This window comes from Sebastes umbrosus, chromosome 12 (genome assembly GCF_015220745.1).
Source record: "Sebastes umbrosus isolate fSebUmb1 chromosome 12, fSebUmb1.pri, whole genome shotgun sequence".
Taxonomy (NCBI): Eukaryota; Metazoa; Chordata; class Actinopteri; order Perciformes; family Sebastidae; genus Sebastes; species Sebastes umbrosus.
In genome coordinates this window covers 7,858,293-7,881,389 of record NC_051280.1, presented here as the reverse complement: position 1 = coordinate 7,881,389, position 23,097 = coordinate 7,858,293, and the positions used below count along the sequence as shown (strand labels likewise).

The following is a 23,097-nucleotide window of genomic DNA, read 5'->3' as shown; positions in this document are numbered from 1 at the left end:
CACGTTAAACCCCTTCCTTCAGTATAAGCTGTATTGTATTGCTTTGGTGCTGTATGAAACACAAATGGCCTTATGGATCTATTGTATTATCAGCGTCTGATTTTAATGACACAATATAGTGATTTGGAAGTTCTGTAGTGAATAATTACCTAGATTATTATTAACCAAATAATGTTTCCTGTCTTGTTGAAAGTACCAGTAAATACTACAAACAAATGAAAAGGCAGCAGAGTAAACAGCAGGATATTTGCTTTTACTTCACAAACAGAGTTAAGAATAAATAATAGAGAATATAGTGAATGTTCTGCTTACCTTTTCTGCTGGATTATAGTTGTGTCCGACACCACAGTGCTGTGTGAGGAGGAGACGACACAAAAAGAATACCTTGTGCGGTAGTGGGCGTTATTGTCGAGTTTCACTTCCTGACACTAGGAAGTGATGTGTTGGAAGAAATTGTAATGGCAGTAATACTTGTATAGCCTGTTTCCAGAGAATCGTTGCCCCACAGTGTTTTTTCCTAATGTCAAACTGAAAGTGAAATTAAATAGCAATTCAGTCTGGTTACAGTATGAAGCTAATGACACGTCACTGTGACTTCTTTGATAAGGCCAAGAGGTGTATATTGTTTAGCGCCCTGCTGATATTTCAACATGAATTCATGGGAGAATAAATCAAGCAAAGTCAAACAGCACACTTTGGTGCATATTTTAAAAACTTGTAATTAAAAACTTGTATAATGGCACAATATAGAATTTAAAAACGAATAATCGATTGACTGAAAATTAATCTACAAATTTCTCTATAATCTGAATATTGCTTGGTTAGTTCAGTGAACTTTGTTGAGCGTAAAAGATGAGGATGGATCTTTGTGATGTGAGAAAATATGCTCTACATTTACATCTACTTTTTGTCCATGTTGTTTTATATATCATACGTCCTCATATCAATGTTTATCAATTTATTGCATTTAGTCTCTGCTTTGGTGCTGTATGAAACACAAATGGCCTTATGGATCTATTAGATTATCATCGTCTGACTTTAATGACACAACCAAATGATATGGAAGTTCTGTAGGCAGGTTTGACGTGAGCATTTATACTGAATAATTACCTACATCTTATTGAATGTGTCTTATTAATGCAGAAAAAATGAAACTGAATGCTTTCATTGTTTCGATAATTTTCGGGTTAAATTTCCGTATGGGTTAACATGCACTGCAAAACAACAAATACAACAATTTGTATATACATTTTTCAATGTAAAACTGAGACAAAAATCATTCATTAATAATGAATAATGATGATCATTCATTTATTGTCGTTTAAAACAGGAGTTAAAGTATATACATAATAATAATAAAGGATACTTTAATTGTGGGTATAGTTCGGAGTGTCCATCTGTGTGTGTTTGTGTGTAACTGTATTTCAGTTTCATTTCATTAACCTTTATTTAACCAGGTTTAGACCCATTGAGATTAAAATCTCTTTTTCAAGAGCGACCTGGCAAAGAATAGCAAACAGTACAAACAGTTTCATACACGCACATTAAAAAAACAATAGATCAGCTCAAAGGTGCCATACCGTAAAAGTGCAGGGAAGCCATATAATCAATCAAAACAAGTACAAGTATCGATACAGTCCATTTCTATAGATTTCACCATGCCTTTAAATTCATTTAGAGTGACTAGGTCCTGGAGTTTAAGTTCATTTTGCAGGTTATTCCATGCAGATGGTGCAGAAAACATAAAGGTCTTCTTTCCCAACTCAGCCCGAACTCTGGGAACAGTCATAAGCATAGTGTCCTGAGACCGTAACCCATAATTGCCGTGTTTTCTGGTTAGAAAGACAGATAAATAAAAGGGGAGTCTACCCAGAATGACCTTATAGATAAAAGCATACCAATGGCTAAAAGCTGACGTATTGACAGAGCAGGGCTATACAGTTTGTAACAAACCTTACAGTAAAGCGCCATGATATACAGTATCCAACATATGGAGACAATGGACTGATGCATTCATGTAAAGCAGATCACCATATAGTCAAGAACAGGCAAGAACGTCGCTTCAACCAGTTTTCGTCTGACATCAAGAGAAAAACAAGACTTGTTTCTAAAATAAAAACCTAACTTCAATTTCAACTTTTTCACCAGACTCTGTATGTGAGGTTTAAAAGAGAGACGGTCATCAGTTAACAATCCTAAGTATTTGTATGTGGAGACTGTCTCAATTTGTTGACCTCGAGTATAGTTTCACCTCTTTCCCAGCAGCCAGATGAAGATGAGGACTACGTCCAGGTAGATCATGAGAGCGGCGGTGATGTATTCCTCTGGATCCAGACGGTAGCTCGTCTTCCCCATGATCAGCTGACAGTCGACCATCAGGAACTGAATGGAGGGAGAGTAGGAGGAGGAAGAGGAAGAGATAGGACAGGGTGAGAGATTACCACCACATAATTAGTAGACATGTCACAGTAGGAAAATGTAAATAATGAAATGAATGATGACTGAATTAGCTGCTTCAGTTTCAGGGTCCTGGTGTTGTGCATGCTGGCTCACTGCCACACTGTCATGACTCACTGGTGAATAGAACAGAGCCATCATTGTTTGTAACACCTGTGCATTTCCTACTTACTATGACAAGCCAAAATGTCTGCTGTGAAAAATCCAACTATAGACCTTTATAGAGCGTATTTTGACAGCTAACAGTTATCAAATCATCTTCTCTGAAAGCTCCTCGTGATAGAAGAAATCTTTTGCTGCCGACAGATGGATGATTTAACTTAACCTGCTGCTGTGGAAGTGGCTTTGTGTGTGAGATTGGATGAAATCCTAAAAAATCTAACTTTTTATGCTCTATTCCGCTCGGTGGCTTGTGTGGCTTTCACCCTTACACTGTCATCACTTTTCTGCTGGAGCTGTTAATGAAAGCACCGGTGTGTGGGAGTGCAGAGCATTTAATGTGTCTGACAAAGAAACTTATTTCGCTGCTGTATACTCATTTCCTCTAATATAAAACCAAGTCACAAGGTCAAATGTAAAAACAAATACTTTAAATGAAAGTGGAACTGCATTTTGACACTATACAGAACTTCCTTTTTTTAACGGAAGAATTGTTCATAGTTGTAGTGGCAGACAGTTTGAAACCGCAGGTATTTCTGTCTGAGGGCAGTAATAGCATATGAATGCTTTTATTAGTGATGGCTTTGTTTAACCTACCAGGACAACATAGGTGCATGTATATTACATGATTTTGTCCCTTCTGCTTTATAGCAAGGGAAGTGCTGTATAACAGTATTATTATCATGGTTTACATGGTTCTTTTCTCCCTTACCAGTGAAAACAGCAGAGCACCCAGACATCCATAGGACACATCAGCCATGTATGAGTAGTAGAAGGTGCTGAAGATACCAAACATGATCACGTCCACAGCCAGAACCAGCAGAATACCGTAACAAATATTGAATTCATAACGAGTCTGCAAAAAACAAATTAAAACATAAATAAATAAGGCAAAGAAAAAGTCTGCACATCGCTCTGCTTACAATAAACACAGATCATGATGTCTGTATACAGGAAGCATTTTGAAACGCATGCTGTTAGGCTCTGTCCTAACCTGTGCAGAGTATGCAATGATTGCGACAGTAATGGCCAGCGTTGCTCCCATAGTGATGACGACAGCTGCGGTGTCGTGGAAGGAGGCGATGGTTCCCACCATGTATGACAAGCTCAGGGTGACCACAGCCTGTAGACACAACAACAACATCTCCAATGTCATTTGAGAAAGTTTTTGCCCCATAGTTTGCTTCATAGATAGCTTCACAAGTTGCTTCAAACAGAAACACCTTAATTACAATCTGTATATATGTATATGCCTATGTATGTACATACACCAATATATCCTCATTTGTATAAATTGTCTTATCAGCACTTTACTAGTTTGCACTCTGGTTAGATGCTAAACTGCATTTTCTTGTACTTGTACTTGTACTATGTGCAATGACACTAAAGTTGAATCTAATGTAATCCAGATTGTTAATGTCTTTCAATAATCATAGTCTTTTATAGAAGACTGCATTGCGTACTAACGGTCACAATACAGGATGTCCTAATTTTTAAATGTCAACAAAACCTCAACGGCTCACAGTGAATCTGTGAGTGTGTGAACACAACTTGAGAGGAAACTGAGGTTTTCATTTGGACGCAATAGAAAACTTACCACTTTCTCACAGCCTGCACATTTACTGTAAATTTAAAGAGAAGTCTAAATGTTGAGGAGAACCAAGCAGTGAATAAAAAAATAACCAACATGTTTTATCATAACTATTTTAACGTCTTTACTGTACTGGAATATATTTTCTCACGTACCTTTTTGAGTAATTCGATTTAATACTTTTACTTCTACCTGGGTAGTTTTTCCAGAAAAGTGCTCTTTATTGAGCAACATTTAGCCGAGGCAGCAGCTCCCTACTATATTTCACTTCCAGGAAGTGACTGTGTGACCTCAGGTGTTTCATGTCTGATATATTTTCTTTTAAACTACAAAGCTATGATTTCTTTTTTTTATCATTATGTCAGGGTTATATTAAATGTAGATATCTGTGACAGTATTTATATTGTGTAAAATCAATCCCCGCCTTTGTATATTTGGGGTTTATGCTCCTCTATTTGTTACCCACCAGTCCCACGATGTTCCAGGGGTGACGCCGACTGAAGGACTTGCAGCAGCCGAGGGTGGTGGCCACCACGATGAAGATGATGAAGGAGCTGACGTAGGCCCACAGGTTGTGCTGCACTGCCTCTTTGACCACGCTGGAGAAGGTGAACACACACACCACACTGAAGGTGAACAGCAGCTGGACAGTCAGGATGCAGAACACCTGCACAGGGAAAGATGAAGAACAGGCACTAACGAAGAGCTTTATTACTAAATATTCTGCACAGCAACTGATCTTACCGGTGTATATTTTCAGGTAAAACAGATTACACTTATGATCTGTGATCATTTATGGATTAGGAAAATAGATTTTCCTTGTCCAATCATTCACTAAAAGTGTGTTTGGAGAGATTGTCAGAATCTCTGTGCTTTAAATATGCTTGGCAGTGTCCAGTTTTCTATAAATATATTTTTTTCTGCTTTATTATCCTATTAATCATCTTGTGCGATCCCTGAAATTTCTCTTGCGAGTTGCAACCCCTTAGGAAAGTCTCTCCCGACACCAGGTTGGGAAAATCTGATGTAGGATAACGTGCTCATAGCAAGTCGTACAAACCTTTCTAATAAACGCTCTTCTCACTGTCTTGTCATCAAAGGGAGATGAGGCTATCGGTGGAGTTGTGTCCGACAAGGCCTCTGGGCTGATGTCGCAAGACTCGTCCCCAGTGGTAGGCCCATCGGCGCAAGTTGTCTCGGTTTCAGGTGGAGGGTACTTTTCTGGGGTAGCAGAGTAAGGTGGAGGTTGCTGTCCTTCGGAGGAGTATGACGGTAGTGGTGGTGGTGGTGGTGGTGAGGACACATCATAAACAGGAGCGTCCTGTGTCTCTTTAGATGTGAGGAAGTCTGCTGTATCTGACATTCTGGAGGAAACTGTGGGTCAAACACAGAAGTTCAGGCAAATAAAAACATCAACTTATGCAACACAAACACGGCTCTGATGGGATACATTCTGTTTAGCAGCTGAAGTGGGAATTTCCTGTTTTACTTAAAGGGGACACATCATGAAAAACTCACTTGTTCAGTGCTTGTGTTCATACATTTGGGTATCTGGAGTGCATACCAACCCACAAACTATGAAATAAGACAACCCAGTCAGTTTTTTGTGGGCTGCCTAGATCAGAAAACATGTGATTCAATAAGCCATTCAGATTTGTCTTTCCTTCCTATGTCACATGCAGGCTCATTATAATATATCACCCTCAGCTTGAGCACTACCTTTGCAAAGGTGCACCAAACTTTTCTCACGAGCCAATCAGAGCAGACTGGGATTTTTTCGAGAGGGGGTCTTAAGGCCCCGACACACCAAGCCGATGGTCGGCCATCAGACAGTTTGCAGCTGCCGTTGAGCGTTTGTCGGCCTAGTTTTTGCGGTGTGTCCCACACCGTCGGCTCTAGTCTGCCCATGTCAGAGACTTTTCGGCCGATTCAACATGCTGAATCGGCCGAAAGCGGAGCTCGTTCATGAGAGAAATCACTCTGATTGGCTGTTCAGCTTAAACAAATCAGTGCACGAGAAGAGAAACGGAAGTGAGGAAAGCAAGCAAACAAGTTAAGTCAAAAGGAAAAACACAGAAAGCTCTTTTAATTGTTCATCTTCATCTCATCTGATCATTCCAATACACGGATATTTTCACAACAACATGGCCATCTGGAATGAAGCTAAGTGGTGAGTGAGAGTGCTCGGCAAACGCCGTTTTGTTTCATGTACGTATCATAACCACCACCACCACCACCATAACCAAATCCCTAGATTTTATCCAAGAAAAATAAAAGTACTCATTGAAAAGACAATCTGAAACTGAATTAACTCAAATTAATAGAAATGAAATTAGTTTAAAAGAGCCACTGATAGATAGATAGATGGATAGATAGATGGATAGACAGATAGATAGATAGATAGATAGATAGATAGATAGATAGATGGAGAAATGATTGTGTTAGAGCAGCAGGTTATCCAGGCAATGCACAGGGACAGTAAATAAAATGTACATATCACCACTAGAGATACAAATCTATAGAATACAAAATATAAAGAATATTGGAATACACTATAAATATACCTGACTACTACAACTAGCAGAACAAAAAATCTAAATTATAAACATAGAATAAACCACTATATACATTAGCAAAGTGTACAACTTGCAATGTTTTGTTCTTTAACAAAAAATAATCGAGGTAGTAAATGTTCAAATGTAGATGTGCAAAATTCAACATGTGCAAGAATATTGCAGGACTAAAACAGAATGTGGTTGAGACAGAAACTATAGAGCTGAGAGTTCTCTCTTAGACAGAGATGAGGTGTTGAAGACGGTATACTTGCTTCACCTGCTTACTTTTTAATTCAGATAGCTTAAAGAGTCAGTTCACCCAAATCATGTACCCACAGTGGTATATAAAAATGAGTTTCGTTCGGGGTTGTCTATCACTGAGACTGCAAAAGTTTCAGTATCTGTATGAGATAATAGTAGGAGCAAATGGCAAAATATATTTTTGGTATATTTTTTGAGTAAACAGGCCCCACCAAATGTTTGCTGTCTTGTTGAGAGTACCAGTAATTACTACAAATGAAAATGCAGCAGAGTAAACAGCGGGGTATTTGCTTTTACGTTACACACGGAACAAGTTCAGAATAAATAATAGAGAATAAAGTGAATGTTCTGCGTACCTTTTCTGCTGGATTATAGTTGTGTCCGACACCACAGTGCTGTGCGAGGAGGAGAAGACACAAAAAGCATACCTTGCATGGTAATGGGTGTCATTTATTCTAACAACCTGTGATGTACAGTTTCCTCATTAAGTGATGTAAAAAAAAAAAAATCCCCGTCTGCAAAGACCCACAGTGCAGAAATTGGAAACTCCTCTGTTGCTTTAATGTTGGTTAGAGCTTGTCAAAGGTAGGGTCTGGGGACTTCCAGTGGTCCCCATGTCAGTAATACAGGGCCCACAGCAAAATATGAATGTCCAGACTTGAGTAAAAGTAATGCTGCAACGATTAATCGATTGTCAACTATTGAATTAATTGCTAACTGTTTTGATAATTGATTAAAGCAGCAGTCGGCGAGATTGGAGCAAATATGATTAAAAAAAATGTTTTTATAAAACGGTCACTAAATCCTGACAGTAGTGCATGAGACAGGTAATCTGAAAAAAGGCATGTGCCTCTGTGTCCTCCGGTGTCCAATCCAAAACAACCAATCAGAGCTGTTCTGGAGTCGTCCAGCTGCCGTCTATGAGAGCCGGCTGTCAATCACTCGTGAACTCCGATCAAACGGTCAAACTATTCAGCACTGATCAAATATGAATCAATATTCTGTTACTGTAATGCCTATTTCTCTCCTCAAATGTTTTCAGAATCATCTTGTAGTGTACTGTTTAGTAGGAAAACGAGAAAGTTTGTGACCCGGCAGCCAGGTACCAATACCAAGCACCGCCCACCAGCCGGAGCCCAGCCAATAGGAACGCTCTCTCTCTGAAATGACCTGTGATTGGCCAAAGTCTCCCGTCACGGGCTAGATTTTTTAAAGCCTGAAAACAGAGCCATGAGTAGGTACAGAAGTCTAGTTTTCTTTCACCGATTTTCAAGAATAAGGGTGATGTGCAGAGCTGTAGTAACTACGTAAGGGATAATGCACAGCGAGCCGGTCATTGTTGTGAAATAAACCCCGACAGGGCGATCCACGTCGTGTGAACACCGCCCTGAAGGGGTTTATTTCACAGCAATGACCTGCTCGCCGTACATTATCACGCTTATTACACGGCTACTTACTTAAGAAATCAATAATGTGACACAAAAACGGGCCACCAGAGTCTGCGATCAGAACTGCAACCATAGCAACGGTCTGTTATACATAGCAACGGTCTGCTATAAAGAAATAACAGACCGTAGAACGCTGTGATTGACCAATCAGAATTGAGTATTCAACAAAGTCATGTAAGAAAGAGGCATAAAGTTGATCTGACACAGCATGAAGTTATTGGAAAGAGTAGTAGAAGGGAAGCTATAAGTCAAGAGGTGAGGTGATGTTTAGTGAGCAGCAGTATGGTAGATGTTCGTTGTGAGAATGTTGATGGAGAAGTATAGAGAAGGTCAAAAGGAGTTGCATTGAGTCTTTGTGGACTCGGAGAAAGCATAAAACAGGTTGCCGAGAAAGGAAGTGTGGTAATGTATGAGGAAGTTGGGAGTAGCCGAAAAGTATGTAAGAGTGGTGCAAGATATGTACGGGGTAGTGTAACAATGGGAAGGTGTGCATTAGGAGGGACGGATGGGTTCAAGGTGGAAGTGGGATTAAATCAGTGATACAGTGGGAGGAAGTGGAGCCGCATCATCCATATAACCTGACTCTTAGCTCTTTCTTGTTTGGTGATGGACAGGCTGACAAACGAGATCAGGCAGGAGTTTTATAGACAAAAAAATCCCAAAATAATCTGCAGATTTATCAATAATGAAAATTATCATTAGTTGCAGCTGTAAGAGAGTTAAAGCGCACATTTGCAAAATTGTAACTATCTGTACAGTTTCATTTTAAAAGATTTTCAGTATTAATAGAGGGAGGAAAGAACCATTACCTTATGGTGTTCAAAGTTTGTCAATTACTAAATAAAACAATGTGCCGTTCTTTTAAAAGTAGTTTAAAATATTAATAATAAAATAATAATAATAAAAGATATTTAGTAATGTAAATTCTCATTATAATAAAACAGGACAGTCTGTCATGTTTCAGGTCTGAACGGGACAAACAACCACAAAACGCATCGTTGACACTTAAAAAACACAAAACAGACGTTCACAAAACATCTCTCACACATATTTATTGTAAAAAATACATATAAAAACAATTTTCTGAGACATACAAAAGATTGGAGCTTAGAAACAGTATATTGAACAGACAAAGACAAAGCCATTTTCTTGAATTGCATTACATATTTACAATTTAATAAATAAAATTCAATTTGTTGTTTTTTTTATACCAGAGTAAAGGCAGATTGTCCATATCTTGGGGGTGCCAAGTGGTGGTGACTCTTTGAAAAAACATTCTCATCTAATAAATCGACCTCAAAAGCACAGGGCAGACGGGGGGGGGGGGGGGGGGGGGGAATCAGTGCCCTGCGATTCAAAACCAAGGATTTAGGGACATTTATACAAAATAGCGTCCTTGGTTGGAGGAGAGCTAGTTTACACACAGAGCGTTTAGTTAGCATTGGTAAAGATTGAGGTATTGCACCACACAGCTTAGAGGGGGGTAAGAAAGTAAAGAGTAATGTGGGGTTTGAGATTGTCTTACCTTTATCGACAACCCAACCACCACCACCACCAACAACCCCCCCGAACACACACACACAAACACCCCCACCCCTCCCAGCCAAAGTATACAACATCATAACTTATCACCACAACAAATGTAACATCTAATGATCAATGCACCCCGTCTTCCGCACTCTCTCACACACAATGCCCCCAAATGCACAGACAGACTTTTGGCATTAGTTTTCTATTCTCCAATACAAAAAAAACATGCACAGGGCTGCCCTCTAGTGGCCGGAAAATGTCGTAGCACCTCAGACTGCAGTACACCAGGGACCAGAGAAAAAAAAAAAAGAGGCTGGGGTGAATGAACTAGCCAGTAGGAAACCTGTGCACTGGGCTGAACTCTAAACTGATCCGTGTCACTCGAGAGCACAGAGATTTAAACACATGGAACAGGCAGCAAAAGCAAAAATTGAGCAGCCTTACTGTTGGGCTTTTCCACCTCAGTTCAGCCCTAAAAACACTACAAATACCTGCTTGCACAAGAACCCCTTCACCAGGCAAAGGCAATCAACACACACACAAAAGAAGGCAAAGGAAAGTCATTTAACACATTTAGCAGTAATTATGATCATAATGTGATGATATAATATCTAAAATCCTAAAATAAAAAAGGGGGGAAAGGGGTGGGGGCTAGTTATGTAATAATTAACCATCAGCTGTCCATAGCCTCCAGTGTTGGGGGGAGAGGCAGATGCCACATGGTGTAAACATGCCCCAAAAATACATCCCTCAATCCATCCCTCCCTTTATCCCTCCTCGATCTGGCATTGATGCAACCAGATGGCGGTCTGGTCCAAAAATCCGGACTACACCCCCAGAGAGTGTTTGAGAATGAAGGGGGAGAAGGATGGGGTCGTGGGATAAAAATCCCAAACCGCATTTAAAAAGTACAACGGGACCTCGTGAGCCGCCACGTTGCGTACCAATGCCACGTGTAACAGGATGTTTGCCAGCGCGACTGACCGTAAAAACTAGCTTTAAAAATTAAAAAAGGGTAACCCGCTTGACCAAGCAGACGTCCGGGCAATTTACAGTAAACACACACACACACACACAAAGTCACACTTTCCTGAATACACAGTCATGCTCGGGACATTTCCTGTCCCTGGTCATCATTTGAACACACACACATACGCACACACACAACTTTATCCCAGAAAAAACTAAATAAAAATCAGCCTTGAAGGACAAAAGTGCTCAAATTGGTGCCAACACCAGCGCTACTATGGCCCTATGAAATACCTACAACCCCTCCTAAACACTCAGCAAGTAGCAGCACGTTAAACTCAGCGCCAACTAACCACCTACAAAAAACTGACCCACTCCGATAAAACAATTAGCCCCCAGACTTCCCCTGAAATGTTTACAGGTAATAGAAAACAGAAAAACACCGAGTAACGGCAGCCCCCATTCACCAAAAACACGCCCTCAACCTCCAGCTGGTTCAAAATAAAGCAACGTTTATGCGGTAACAGTTCACGCTTTCGGTGTGAGGTTGGTTCATTTGGGGTTCGCCGAGGAAAGAAAACATTCATCCAATGTATGACATGGAACAATACTCTTTCTGCAAAATACTTAATAAAATGACCAATCCCCTTTGGAGGGAGAAAAAAAATACACGGGAGAGGATCCAGAGTCACAGTTAACTTTTTTTTGTGTTCCTCCCCAAGTTCAAGATTGTTCTGGGGCAAGTTCCATCATTCTGTGATGATGATGTCTATTTTACTTATTTTTAATATCTTCTGCGGATTCAAGAGTTCGTAACATAGAAAGGGAACCTCCTCCACTTGTGGTCCAACAAGAGTCTCGACCAGAGATTAGACGGACACGCAGCGGCTGTTTTTAACTGTTGGATTTTGGCTTGAAATGGCCTAGACCAAGTTCAAATGGACCGATCCAAACGGAGAGCATCGGTCGTCGCTAACAGGAGCTTCTTCTTAGGATCGTCTGTTCCCCCCCCTCAAATATAGGTTTGCGTCTGAGAGGGACAGAGGGCTTTTATTTGTTCAATTACACATTTTTATTGGGATTTTATTGGGATTCAGTGTAGTCTCCTGTAAGGGTGGAAAAAGACAGAGTGGGCATTAGACAAAGTAATACACACTGTAATGACTTTATTCAAATAATGTATGCAATAGGGCTGGGTAATGTGGTTGAACTCAATATCACATTAATCATTGTTTCAGTATAAAATATCATAATGCAGCAAATGCATGTAAAATCATAATAAAGTTAAACTAATGTTCAATGATATCTGTTCCGCTGTTACGCAGCACATGGAACAAAAACTTCAATATTGTATTTATTTTGTTTTTATATTATATTTAAGGGCCTGATAAAAGAATCTTATCATCACAATATTATTCCACTGAATGCTGATAAACTAACATCCATATTAGGGGTAGGAAAAACAATCGATTTTTTTACGATTTTGAAATAAATTTTTTAATGCCAGAATCAATATATCTGCTTCATTTGAGTCTATGTGGACGTAGAAGGAAGTTACCGCTTCTATTGTTGTAGTCTGAGTGACGTGACGTCATATCCGTTCAATATCCTTCAACCAAAACAAACCGCAGCCGCCTTCAGCAAGCCGACACGAGAAAATAGAAAACGGCGGAGGGTCCACGTGGATACGACCTGCACCCTCACATGTTAAATCCAAAGTGGTAAACACTACTCGTACAATAAAGTATGGAAACACTTCTGGTTTCACACATTTCCAGGAAAAGCAGAGCTAGACATCACGGCTAAAGCTGCATGCTAACTCTGTCACGGACAGGAAACGTTATCGTATTGGGGTAACGTGCGAACAAGCCAGCCGTCACTCGCATCTCCGTGGTCAAATCAGCCGACGCTACAAATGTTGTGCACCCATATACTGACATATATGTTAAATGCATGTAAACGGGCCCAATTGAGTATATTATTTAATATTGAATCACAATACTTGTAGAATCGCAATACTTAAAAATTGCAAATATCTTGAATTGGCACCCAGGTATCGTGATAGTATCGAATCAGGAGATAGGTGAATCGTCCCAGCCCTAATCCATACAGACGTACATGCAACACAGTCTTTATCATAGATATAAAACTGTTTTATATATATGGTCGTTATACCTTTATCATTATGTTATCACTAGGTTGTCAATATGTGTCTTATAGAGCTGCAGCGATTAGCCAAAAAATGTATAAGTCTATCGACAGAAAATTAATTGCCATCCATTTTGCTAATCGATTCATTGTTTTAGTAGTTTTTTAAGCCAAAATGACAACATTCACTGGTTCCAGCTTCTCCAAAGAGAGGATTTGATGATTTTCTTTGTCATACATAAATAAACTGAATATCTTTGAGACCGTAGATTATTACGGACATTTTTCACTATTTACTGATGTTTAATCGACAAAATGATTAATCAATTAATCAAGAAAATAATCAGCAGATTAATCGATAATAAAAATAATTGTTAGTTGCCGCTCTAGTGTCTTACTTGAATATGAAATAGTATGGCTAGGTCATAAGCGCCCTACTTTGGTGTTATCTTTCCTGGGGCAATGTGTGATGCCCGTTGCTATGGATACAGTATCATTTGGCAGCTTAACAATGGCATTTTGCGTTACGTTACGTTTTAACTGCATCTAGACTCTGTGCAGTTCAACTGAAAAACACTGAAAACTGTTGTGAAATATGTCGTTTTTTTATTGTTGTTAACTTATTCTTTGATCAGATAGTTCATGATTTCACACAATGTTATTTCGGGAAAAGTCCTTGTACAGGTTCTTGTGTTCAGACATTTACATGTAAGAACTTTGGCTACTTTTGTACGTGAAGCAAGTTTTTCTCAAAGTAAGCCATCAAAAAAAGAGCATTTGTCATCAATACCAAAAATGTGGATATTTTATCGCCGCTATTTTTGAAAAAATTTGCTAATGCACGTCCAGTTAGTGAGTCTTGCGGGTACATACCTGAGTCGGGTTGGTCACTGTGCAGAATACATGTGACCCACGAGTCAATCGAAGGGATGTTCAGGGCAGCAGGGTTTCACCTTGGACCAGGAATCAATGCAGCTACAGGGAGGAAGAACAGAGACCCGGGTAGGGACACCAACACATTACATTTGATTAGCTCATGTTAATGTGCCACAACCCGTATGGTGGGTTTTTGAATGTGGTGTCTCCCACAAGGTTTAATCCACTTACTGACAGTGTGAAACCAAACTAAATGTTATCACTGCAGCGAGCTGTGAATAAGTTTAAGGGCTCTCTGGCTCGTTAAATACAACAGAACCAGAGATAATGCTGCCTTCAAATGGGGTCGTGTTTACCGTGTTCACGAGAGGAGAATGGACGCCCCTCTCTTGTGGTATTCACGACCTCGTAAGTGGAAAGTTTCTGAAAGCTCCGAGTTCACGCGTTGTGATGTGTTTGTTGACGTTGTCAGAAATGGCGGAGGTCATGGAAGCTCATTTTTGGTGCATAATAAGTTAATATATTGTTTTTGTCATGTATTGTTTTTCTTCATAATATTACAATATGTCTGAGGAAAATGGCCTCATCTTTTTCCTCTGTCATTATGCCTTTGCATTTTACTACATTACATTACCTGCTTGCTTAAATTGTTAGCCTCTGGGGCTTCTTGACGTTAATGGTGGTAACATTAATATTACTGTTGCCTAGCAGCGGTTTTCTTCACGACTTAACCACTTGGACGCCAAGCATATTGTGTACGCGACTTCCCATGTTGTAAACTCGAGCTCACGAGTTTCATTTGAATGCACCATAAGATGCAACAAGTGTAGTGGGCTATACTAGTACTTACTTTTATTTGCCTCCATCACTAATATAGAGCTGAAACCGTTAGTCTATACTTGAGTAGTCGATGGACGGACAAAAGACAAAATAATCTGCAACTATTTTGATATCCCATTAATGTAATTTTTCAAGCAAAAAAGCCAAACATTACTAGTTGCAGCCTCTCAGTTGTGACTATTTGCTGCATTTTCTTTCTCTTGTATGATAGTTAAAGTGGCAGTAGGCAACAATATTTTGGCATAATTTGGCAAAAATTCCATAATAACCTTTCAGCATATTGTAATTCAAGTGATCTGAGAGAAAACTACACCTCTGCACCTCCTCATGGCTCTGTTTACAGGCTTTAGAAAATCTTGCCCGTGACGGCAGACTTTGACCAATCACAGGGCATTTCAGAGAGAGCGTTCCTATTGGCTGTTCCACAAAAGGAGATGCGCGTTCACGTCTGGTCTCTGCAGATAGTGAAAGCCTCGGTCAATGGCGGAACAACCTACTGGAAAGCTTGCTATTCCAGCATTGGCAGCAACTGCCTACACCTCAAAACAACCCAAAAAAAGAAAGACAGACTTTCAAAAAGACAGTCCAAACTGTTGATGTCGTTAGAAGGTAATGTGTAGCTCGCTGCGGTAGCCTCCTCAGATGTAGCGAGCACGTATGAAGCGCGTGCATATGCCCGTTCTCGTGTGGGGGGAGGGGCTTCGGACAGAGAGGGGAGAGCGGAGAGAGGAGAGAGAGGAGAGAGCAGCTCGAGGGGATGCAGGATTTTGCGTTTTCCGGATTTCTACGCACTGCAGCTTTAAGGGAGTATGTTTGGGTTTTGGACTGTTGGTTGAACAAAATAAGCAATTTGTAGACATCACGTCGAATTTTAGGAAATTGGGATTCCCTTTTTCCTCACATTTACAGACCAAATGATTAATCAACTAATCGAGAAAATAGTCAAAAATGGGCTCATTGCAGCCCTACACTAATACATGAATTTCATTGTTAAAAGGTCTTATTGATAACATTTTTATGTAAACGAATATTTAAAAAAATAATAATACATCCATAGAGCCTTTAGAAAGGTGCCGAATAAAAGTGTGGCTTTTTCTGAAAAAAAAAAAAGTCTTGTGAGCCAATATTAAAAGAAGTTGGCATCACGTGGTATCTCTGGGTCGTCAGTTAGTGTGGAAAAAAAGCGGATAAATGGCTGAGATTGACGGTAAGTACCTGGCAACGACTTGTTGTGAAGTAAATGCAATGGAACGGGGGAGGGAGAATGCGACATCTAGTGACTGAATGTTATCAATAGCACCTTTAAAAATAACTTTCCTTTGTTAAGTGTCTCTTAAGTGTGTTAAGTGAACTTGAACATGAACTGTTTAATAATTTTCAACACAGTCATCTTTTAGATCCTGAAATGCCCATTTTTTCCAAACCCCAGTTGCTCTACTAGGTGGACCAGAATTTCATTACACAGCCAAACAGCCACACCTACAAATCTGAAAGCTTATCTGCTTTAAGACCAAAACAAAAGATAGATGCGTGTGCTTTATCTGAGATTAAAGTATTTTTAAGATTCAACTTTCTCTCTGCTGGTTATGCATCACAGTTAAACATCATTTCTGCTTCTATTGTTGTCAAAGTAATTATTGGAGAGTAGATTTTCAACTAAATAACCACTGATGAGTGTTGAACACACAATGATAAAAGAAAAAATAGCAGGATCTTCCCGATGACGGATTACCTAGTCTTGGTACATTTCAAGTTTCAACAAGTCTGATCTCATACTGTACTGAAATTATGGGAAACCAATGGCTCCTTGAAAGTTGGAAAAAAAAAAGAAAAGTATTGAACATTACAGCGTGCTTTGAAAATGTAAATGACTGTAGTAGTAAATGGGCTGAAACATGCATAAACTCTGGTAGTTCTTGAACGACATCATGGTTATTTCTTTTAACTAGACGTTTTAAAGCGCTTACAAAACTCTTTGCGGTTGTGAGAACATTTAATTAAAATGTCATGATGTTGCCGTTATTATTATTATGCAGCTCTATAGGCAAATATTCACATCATTTACTTGTAAAGTAAACAGTTAGAGGACAGAAGCACACAAACTGCTGATCTTTTCTTTCTTTTGTGAACAGATTTTTGCTCTTACGCTGACACTGGCACTCATCCAATTGATCTCATGTTTAAAATAATGATTCTTAATGACAATAACTCAGCAGTGGTTATCATGGAAAAGGACAATGGGTCTCTATTTATTAGGGCTGTCAAAGATAATGTGATAATAAAGCATTAACGCAAATTTGTTTCAGCGCCACAATTTTTTTTTAACGCGTCTTTCGGAAGTTGTCGCGGGCTCCGTTTTCAAGCTAGAGTGTTGCTTGTTGCAAAAGTGGTTAAATAACGCGCCAAACTTACGCTAAATTTTGGTGTGGAAAAACTGTCATGGCTATTTTCAAAGAGGTCCCTTGACCTCTGACCTCCAGATATGTGGATGAAAATGGGTTCTATGGGTACCAACGAGTCTCCCCTTTACAGACATGTCCACTTTATGATAATCACATGCAGTTTGGGGCAAGTCATAGTGAAGTCAGCACACTGACACTGACAGCTGTTGTTGCCTGTTGGGCTGCAGTTTGCCATGTTGTGATTTCAGCATATATTTTATGCTAAATGCAGTACCTGTGAGGGTTTCTGGACAATATGTGTCATTGTTTTGTGTTGTTAATTGATTTCCAATAATAAATATATATACAAACATTTGCCTAATGCAAGCATATTTGCCCACTCCCATGTTGATAAGAGTATTAAATACTTGACAAATCTCTTTTTAAAGTAAAATTTTGAACTGATAAAAAAATGTGATTTATTTGTGATAAATCTCGATTACCTACAGACAATCATGCGATTAAATATTCTAATCGGTTGACAGCCCTACAAATTATTAGAAATGTGTAGTGATATGTGACGAGTAGAGTACAACCTTTGCTTCCTTATTTTTGAAAATCCTTCCCCCAAGTTACCACAGAATTTTTTCACATCTGGAAATAACCAAACACATTGTTCGCCATATGCACGAAGCCTGCTTTTAGTTTCACCTGCATTCATTTGCATTTTTTACCCTCCTCTTTGCATTTATATGATCTGTATTATACTACAATGCAAATACATTAACTGAACTTTGTTACCTCTTATGATAGACGCAGAGGCAAGCCAGCCTGGCGATGGTCTCTCCCTGTATCAGATCCTCCAAACAGATGGAGCACTCTCCGCTGTCTTTACTGAGCACATCCGCTGTACACACACACACACACACACACAAAGCAACCATAAGTGTTTCCAGCCTTTTTAAAAAACACAGGCGTCAGGCCATTTCTGTGATATGATACTTACTATTGTATGGTAGGGGAGGAGAGGTGAGGCAGCTCAACAGGTGATCCTCGATCCGACCCCCCGGGAAGGGCTTCGAGCAGAAAGGACAGCGGATATCTGCGCAGAGTGGGGACACAACAGGGCTGAGATTAACACACTGTGTCACAGCGAGACATAAATGATAGATGATGTGTGCACATCACATCGCGCTCAAGTGCTATGTTTGGACATGTAGATGTCACAGGCGAACCGAAGAGCAGGCTGGAACACAATCAGTCATTCTCTTCCCGGAGATGGCGTGAGTGATGTGACCTCGAGTGTAACCGACCCAAAATAGTTTGAAACTTTATTTGACTGCAGGGCTGGAGGGATAGCCGCCGCTAGAGCCATGAGAGGATGGGGGCAGACACTGTGCCTTGCTGCCCTACATTCCCCTCCTCCCTCTATGTATGAGCTGCTGCCAGCAGTGAGCGGGCATGTGAAGTTGTGACCCATTTCCCTACACTTGCTAGAGGGCTGGCCTGGGAAAACCCGCCACACTGTTGCGTTTTGGCTCGCAATGTCACGTTTGCCATCGCACCACCACCACCACCACCATCTCTGTGTCGTTGATTGTCTGATGCAGACCATGTGTGCATTTTCACTTCCTCCGCAAAACTCCCAAGTTCCCATTTTAATGCCCTTTAACAATAAAGTGTTTGGTCACTTAATGTTTTCGACTCGCATGCTGCAGGATTTGCCACTGACAACCACTGTCAACACAAGCCTTGTGATATGAAAGAGCTCGTATGTCACCACTTCCAGTTTTACGCCATAGCTCTGTGCCTCACACAATAGGGTCTCTGATGATTTTTTGTCAGTATGCAAGCATGGGGAAAAGAGATTATCTGTTCAGGAATGTAAATTCCCCAAATAATCCATGTTAATTTCAGACTGAGTAGGGCTGCACTGGGGGATTTTTTGACGCAAAATTCATTTTGTTATATGACACAAAATGTCTTTGATTTTGTGTGATACTGAAACGGTCTTATATTTTTTCTTGGCCTTAGAAGGATGTCATGGAGTGATGTGACTCTCTGTCTTACTATTATAGCTGCGTAAAGTTGACTAAAACTGAGTTGACAATGAATACTCCTACCTCCTACTTAACCATTATATCCATATTACTATTATTTTCTCTGAACAAGTCACCCACTCTTGTCTTCAGTTTATTATCAGCTGTCTTATTATGGAGGCATCAACAGTCATTCCCCAACATGTTTTATGTTTTAGTAATTTAATTCAGCTGATATTGCCAAGCTCTAACGCCATTCACAGATTATAAGTAGTCATATTATTTCTTTATATTAATCTTGTCTCTAGGTGGAGGCTTCAGATAAGCCCAGTGGGTTTTTTGCCTCTTCCTGCACTGTATATTATTCATTTATTATTTTTTTTGTTATGTTGTATAGTCTTAAATTGTGAAAAAATAAACCATCAAAATAAACAAAATATGTAATGTATGGATATGAGATATGAGAATATGACATATAAAAACAAGGTTAAATCATAAAAACTAACAAGTTAATGATGTAAACCAGAAAATTATTATGGTAAGTGTTATTTATACGCCACAAATAATAATAATACATGTATAGAAAATCCTACTGCAGGGTTTTTGCCTCTTCCTGCACTCTATATTGTTCATTTTTTTATGTTGTATAGTCTTAAATTGTGCAAAATAAAAAAACAAACAAAATAATGTAATGTATGAATATGAGCCGCCTTGACATCTAAAAACAAGGTTAAATCATAGAAACTAACAAGTTACTGATGTAAACCAGACAATTATTATGGCAAGTGTTATTTAAGTGCCACAAATAATAATAAATTATTATTATTAATAATAATAATAATAATAATATTTATTATTACTGCGGGGTGTGTATCATGCCTCATTTTTATATATATCAACAAAAACAGACAATACTAGGAACTAAGAGCAAATATTATTATTATTGTTGTTATTATTATTATTATTAATTATTATTATTAATAATAATAATACAAATACATGTATAGAAAATTCTACTGCAGTGTGTAAACATGTTAACTTACTGCCATGTCGGTTGTTAACACGGTACAGGCCGATCCAAGCCTCTGATACCGGCCGCTGGTGTGTGCCTCGGACCCGGGCGGATCGAGCTCCCACGCTGCGGCCGGAAGAGTGCCGATTCCCGGGCAGCCGCTCGGAAAAAGTGCGGTGTGGCGTGCGGCCTGTCTCCTCTCCGGACTGATGCTCCGCCGCCACGGCAGGCTCCGGGCTGATATCCCCGTCTTCCTCGGGTTTCCCCTCGCTGTTGTCGTCGTCGTCCTCTGCAGGTGACGCCTGGCTGATGCCGGAGGGAATGCCGTGGTGGTCCGCGGGGCTACCGTCGCTGCTCGCCCCCTGGAGCCCCGGGTCCGAGTCGCTGCCCTCCTCCGAGCGGCTCCGGTTGGCCTCCGTGTCCTCGAAGCTGCCGGAGAAGTCCACCATGAGACTGGTGGGTCTGGTGCAGCGGGGTCGCCGGTAGGAGTCCCGCTTTGTGCCATCTTTCCCGAAGGCAGAGGGCGTCGGGTCTTCCTGTAGGCGACTGGCTCTGGTCCCCATCTCTCTACGGAGCTAACGAGCTACTTCAGCGGGCTAACGAGCTACTACAGCGGGCTAGCGGAGCTGCTTCCTCAAAGAGACCCACCACGCAACCAGAGAGGAGGCGAGTTAACCTCGAAACGACCCTTAAACTGAACAATAATCACCTGGGACTTTAGATAATAACAACTGCCTAGCAACCCACGTCAACACAGATGATGTATGTAGCTGGATGTCCCTTCTCTCGCCTCAGTTTGTCCTTTCTGTCCACATTTTCATGTCTCTTTTTCTGACGTGCCCGTCCTCTCGCTGCTGCAGCGGAAATAGAAGCGGTTTCGCTTCCTCCTTTGACTCGTACACAGTCAGTTACGGTAGCGTCACCATGGCTTCTTTGGTGTTTATTGGCGGTGGGCAAACCATCTTAGAGGCGCATTACCGCCACCATCTGGACTGGAGTGTGGAACAAGAGATTGTGCAGAAATAAAAATAAAAATAAATAAATAAATAAATAAAATAAATAAAATAAATAAAATAAATAAAATAAATAAAATAAATAAAATAAATAAAATAAATAAAATAAAATAAATAAAATAATGAGGAAAAACCCTAGATTCGTTTAACTAAATCAGTTTCTCTTAAAGGGACTATTTGTAACTTTCAGAAATGCTTCTTAACAGCGACACCTGTGGCCGTGAAATCAACGAAAGTCAGCGTCGGGCTCGCGCTTGCTCGCTCTCAATATACCTGAACGAGCATCACTCAAAACAGTTAGGCGACACACGTCAGCTAAAAGCGCAATATCACTCTATATTTCAGCTGCTTGGCAGTAATGTTAGCTGACCAGACGAAGGTCTCTCCATGAACATGATTTAGATCTGGTCCTAGTGTTGGCTTTTCCTGCCTAAGTGCAGGCTGATGCAGCGGGGCTCTGCAGCATGTCTCCTCTGCTCTCTCCGCCCGCAGCCGGAGAGAGCAGAGGAGACACCGGCACCCGGTCGGTAACGAGAGGGTAACGTAACTCTCTGAAGAGCTCCGTCACTTCACAAGACACGGGAAAGCTCTGTTGGTCTGGAGGAACTGCAGAATTTATTTCTGCACAAACGTCCCCTGTGCATTCACTAGATATTCTCAGAGCTAAACTCTTCTGCAGTGTGTAGTGAGCGCGCGTTCACGTCTAGGGGTGGAGCGAGACAGCGAGGACGCGCGCGCATTCTGAGTGAAGGAGAGCATGCAGCGGAGACGAGGCTCCAGCCACACGCGAGCGCGCATATGCGAACGCGCATCTGTGACGACCCGCTACATTTATGCGCGTACAAAGTTACAAATAGTCCCTTTAAAGGGACTGTAACTTTTTAAGAGTATAAATGTACCGGGTCGGGATCCCATTCGCGCTCGCGTGTGGCCGGAGTCACTGCTTCTCTGCCTGCTTGCCTTCACTCACACAGCGCGCATTCTCGCTGTCTCGCTCCACCTCTAGACGTGAACGCGCGCTCACTACACACTGCAGAAGAGTTAGTTTAGCTCTGAGAATATCTAGTGAATGCACAGGGGACGTTTGTTCAGAAATAACTGCTGCAGCTCCTCCAGAAATATAGAGAGATATTGTGGTTTTAGCTGACGTGTGTCGCCTCACTGTTTTGAGCGATGCTCGTTCAGGTATATTTAGAGCGAGCAAGCGCGAGCCCGGCGCTGACTTTCGTTGACTAAACGGCCAGAGGTGTCGCTGTTAACAAGCAATTCTGAAAGTTACAAATAGTCCCTTTAAAAACTGAATAATTTCACAGTATATATTATCTGCTGTATTCCCCAATAGACCTGACAATGAAAAGTCCGGATGTTTTGCCTTCCTTAGTGATTGTAAGAGGTGATTCTTCTGGATACTGTAATTCCTGCAGTGTATCAGTACATGTTCGACAGTTTCTGGTTGATTACAATATGTGCGTTTCCCAGTTGGGTGCGTCACCATGTCAGCCGAGCAGTTTTGTAATATAAACATTAAAAACAATATTTATTTATTTTGTAATTGTTTATTAATAATTGTTTGTTTTTTTTCTTCTCCCCAAGCAATTTTGCATTTATTCAACTTAAAGGGGACATATCATGTTCATTTTCAGGTTCATGTTTGTATTTTGCGTTTCTACTAGAACATGTTTACATGCTTTAATGTTCAAAAAACACATTATTTTTCTCTTACTGTCTGTCTGAATATACCTGTATTCACGCTCTGTCTGAAACGCTCCGTTTTAGTGCATTTCAACGGAATGGCAACGGAATTGCGCTGCTAGGAAA

The 23,097-nt window shown here is 40.4% G+C and overlaps 2 protein-coding genes, 1 long non-coding RNA gene and 1 pseudogene across 4 annotated transcripts; 1 reads left to right on the top strand and 3 right to left on the bottom strand.

Annotated features, from left to right (window-relative positions):
- Positions 1–1,142, bottom strand: part of LOC119498631 — a 74,171-nt pseudogene extending 73,029 nt beyond the window's left edge.
- A 147-nt stretch (positions 1,143–1,289) lies between these two features.
- On the bottom strand, positions 1,290–7,704 carry LOC119498628 (protein lifeguard 1-like). 2 transcript variants are annotated; one of them, XM_037787648.1, is made up of 7 exons: positions 7,380–7,704; positions 5,726–5,782; positions 5,268–5,581; positions 4,674–4,874; positions 3,611–3,739; positions 3,329–3,472; positions 1,290–2,382 (listed from the first exon to the last, which is right to left on the bottom strand). In XM_037787648.1, the coding sequence occupies exons 3-7, from the start codon at positions 5,568–5,570 to the stop codon at positions 2,248–2,250; spliced, it is 912 nt and encodes a 303-aa protein (XP_037643576.1). In that variant the 5' UTR covers positions 5,571–5,581; positions 5,726–5,782; positions 7,380–7,704; the 3' UTR covers positions 1,290–2,247. The 2 variants fall into 2 exon arrangements, with proteins under 2 accessions (XP_037643576.1, XP_037643575.1); XM_037787647.1 differs by lacking the exon at positions 5,726–5,782 and having other exon boundaries at positions 7,380–7,702.
- Positions 7,705–9,508: 1,804 nt separating this feature from the next.
- On the bottom strand, positions 9,509–21,160 carry zgc:66427 (uncharacterized protein LOC406256 homolog). The gene is made up of 5 exons (XM_037787650.1): positions 20,298–21,160; positions 18,222–18,317; positions 18,017–18,122; positions 13,992–14,093; positions 9,509–12,076 (listed from the first exon to the last, which is right to left on the bottom strand). Exons 1-4 carry the CDS (start codon positions 20,827–20,829, stop codon positions 14,036–14,038), a joined length of 792 nt encoding a protein of 263 aa, XP_037643578.1. The 5' UTR covers positions 20,830–21,160; the 3' UTR covers positions 9,509–12,076; positions 13,992–14,035.
- Positions 14,879–15,922, top strand: LOC119498633. The gene is made up of 2 exons (XR_005209159.1): positions 14,879–15,050; positions 15,639–15,922. It is a non-coding gene; the product is annotated as an uncharacterized LOC119498633 (long non-coding RNA).
- Positions 21,161–23,097: the final 1,937 nt, after the last annotated feature.

What these genes read in the sequence shown, in the direction of transcription:
- zgc:66427 (XM_037787650.1), bottom strand. Translation starts at nt 20,829, where the DNA reads ATGGGGACCAGAGCCAGTCGCCTACAGGAAGACCCGACGCCCTCTGCC. An exon ending in TGTTAACAACCGACATGGCA is followed by an intron (nt 18,318 to 20,297) that starts GTAAGTTAACAT and finishes CACTCTGCGCAG; the next exon opens with ATATCCGCTGTCCTTTCTGC. An exon ending in TCCTCCCCTACCATACAATA is followed by an intron (nt 18,123 to 18,221) that starts GTAAGTATCATA and finishes GTGTGTGTACAG; the next exon opens with CGGATGTGCTCAGTAAAGAC.
- LOC119498628 (XM_037787648.1), bottom strand. Translation starts at nt 5,570, where the DNA reads ATGTCAGATACAGCAGACTTCCTCACATCTAAAGAGACACAGGACGCT. An exon ending in CCTGGAACATCGTGGGACTG is followed by an intron (nt 3,740 to 4,673) that starts GTGGGTAACAAA and finishes TTGTGTCTACAG; the next exon opens with GCTGTGGTCACCCTGAGCTT. An exon ending in TCATTGCATACTCTGCACAG is followed by an intron (nt 3,473 to 3,610) that starts GTTAGGACAGAG and finishes TGTTTTTTGCAG; the next exon opens with ACTCGTTATGAATTCAATAT.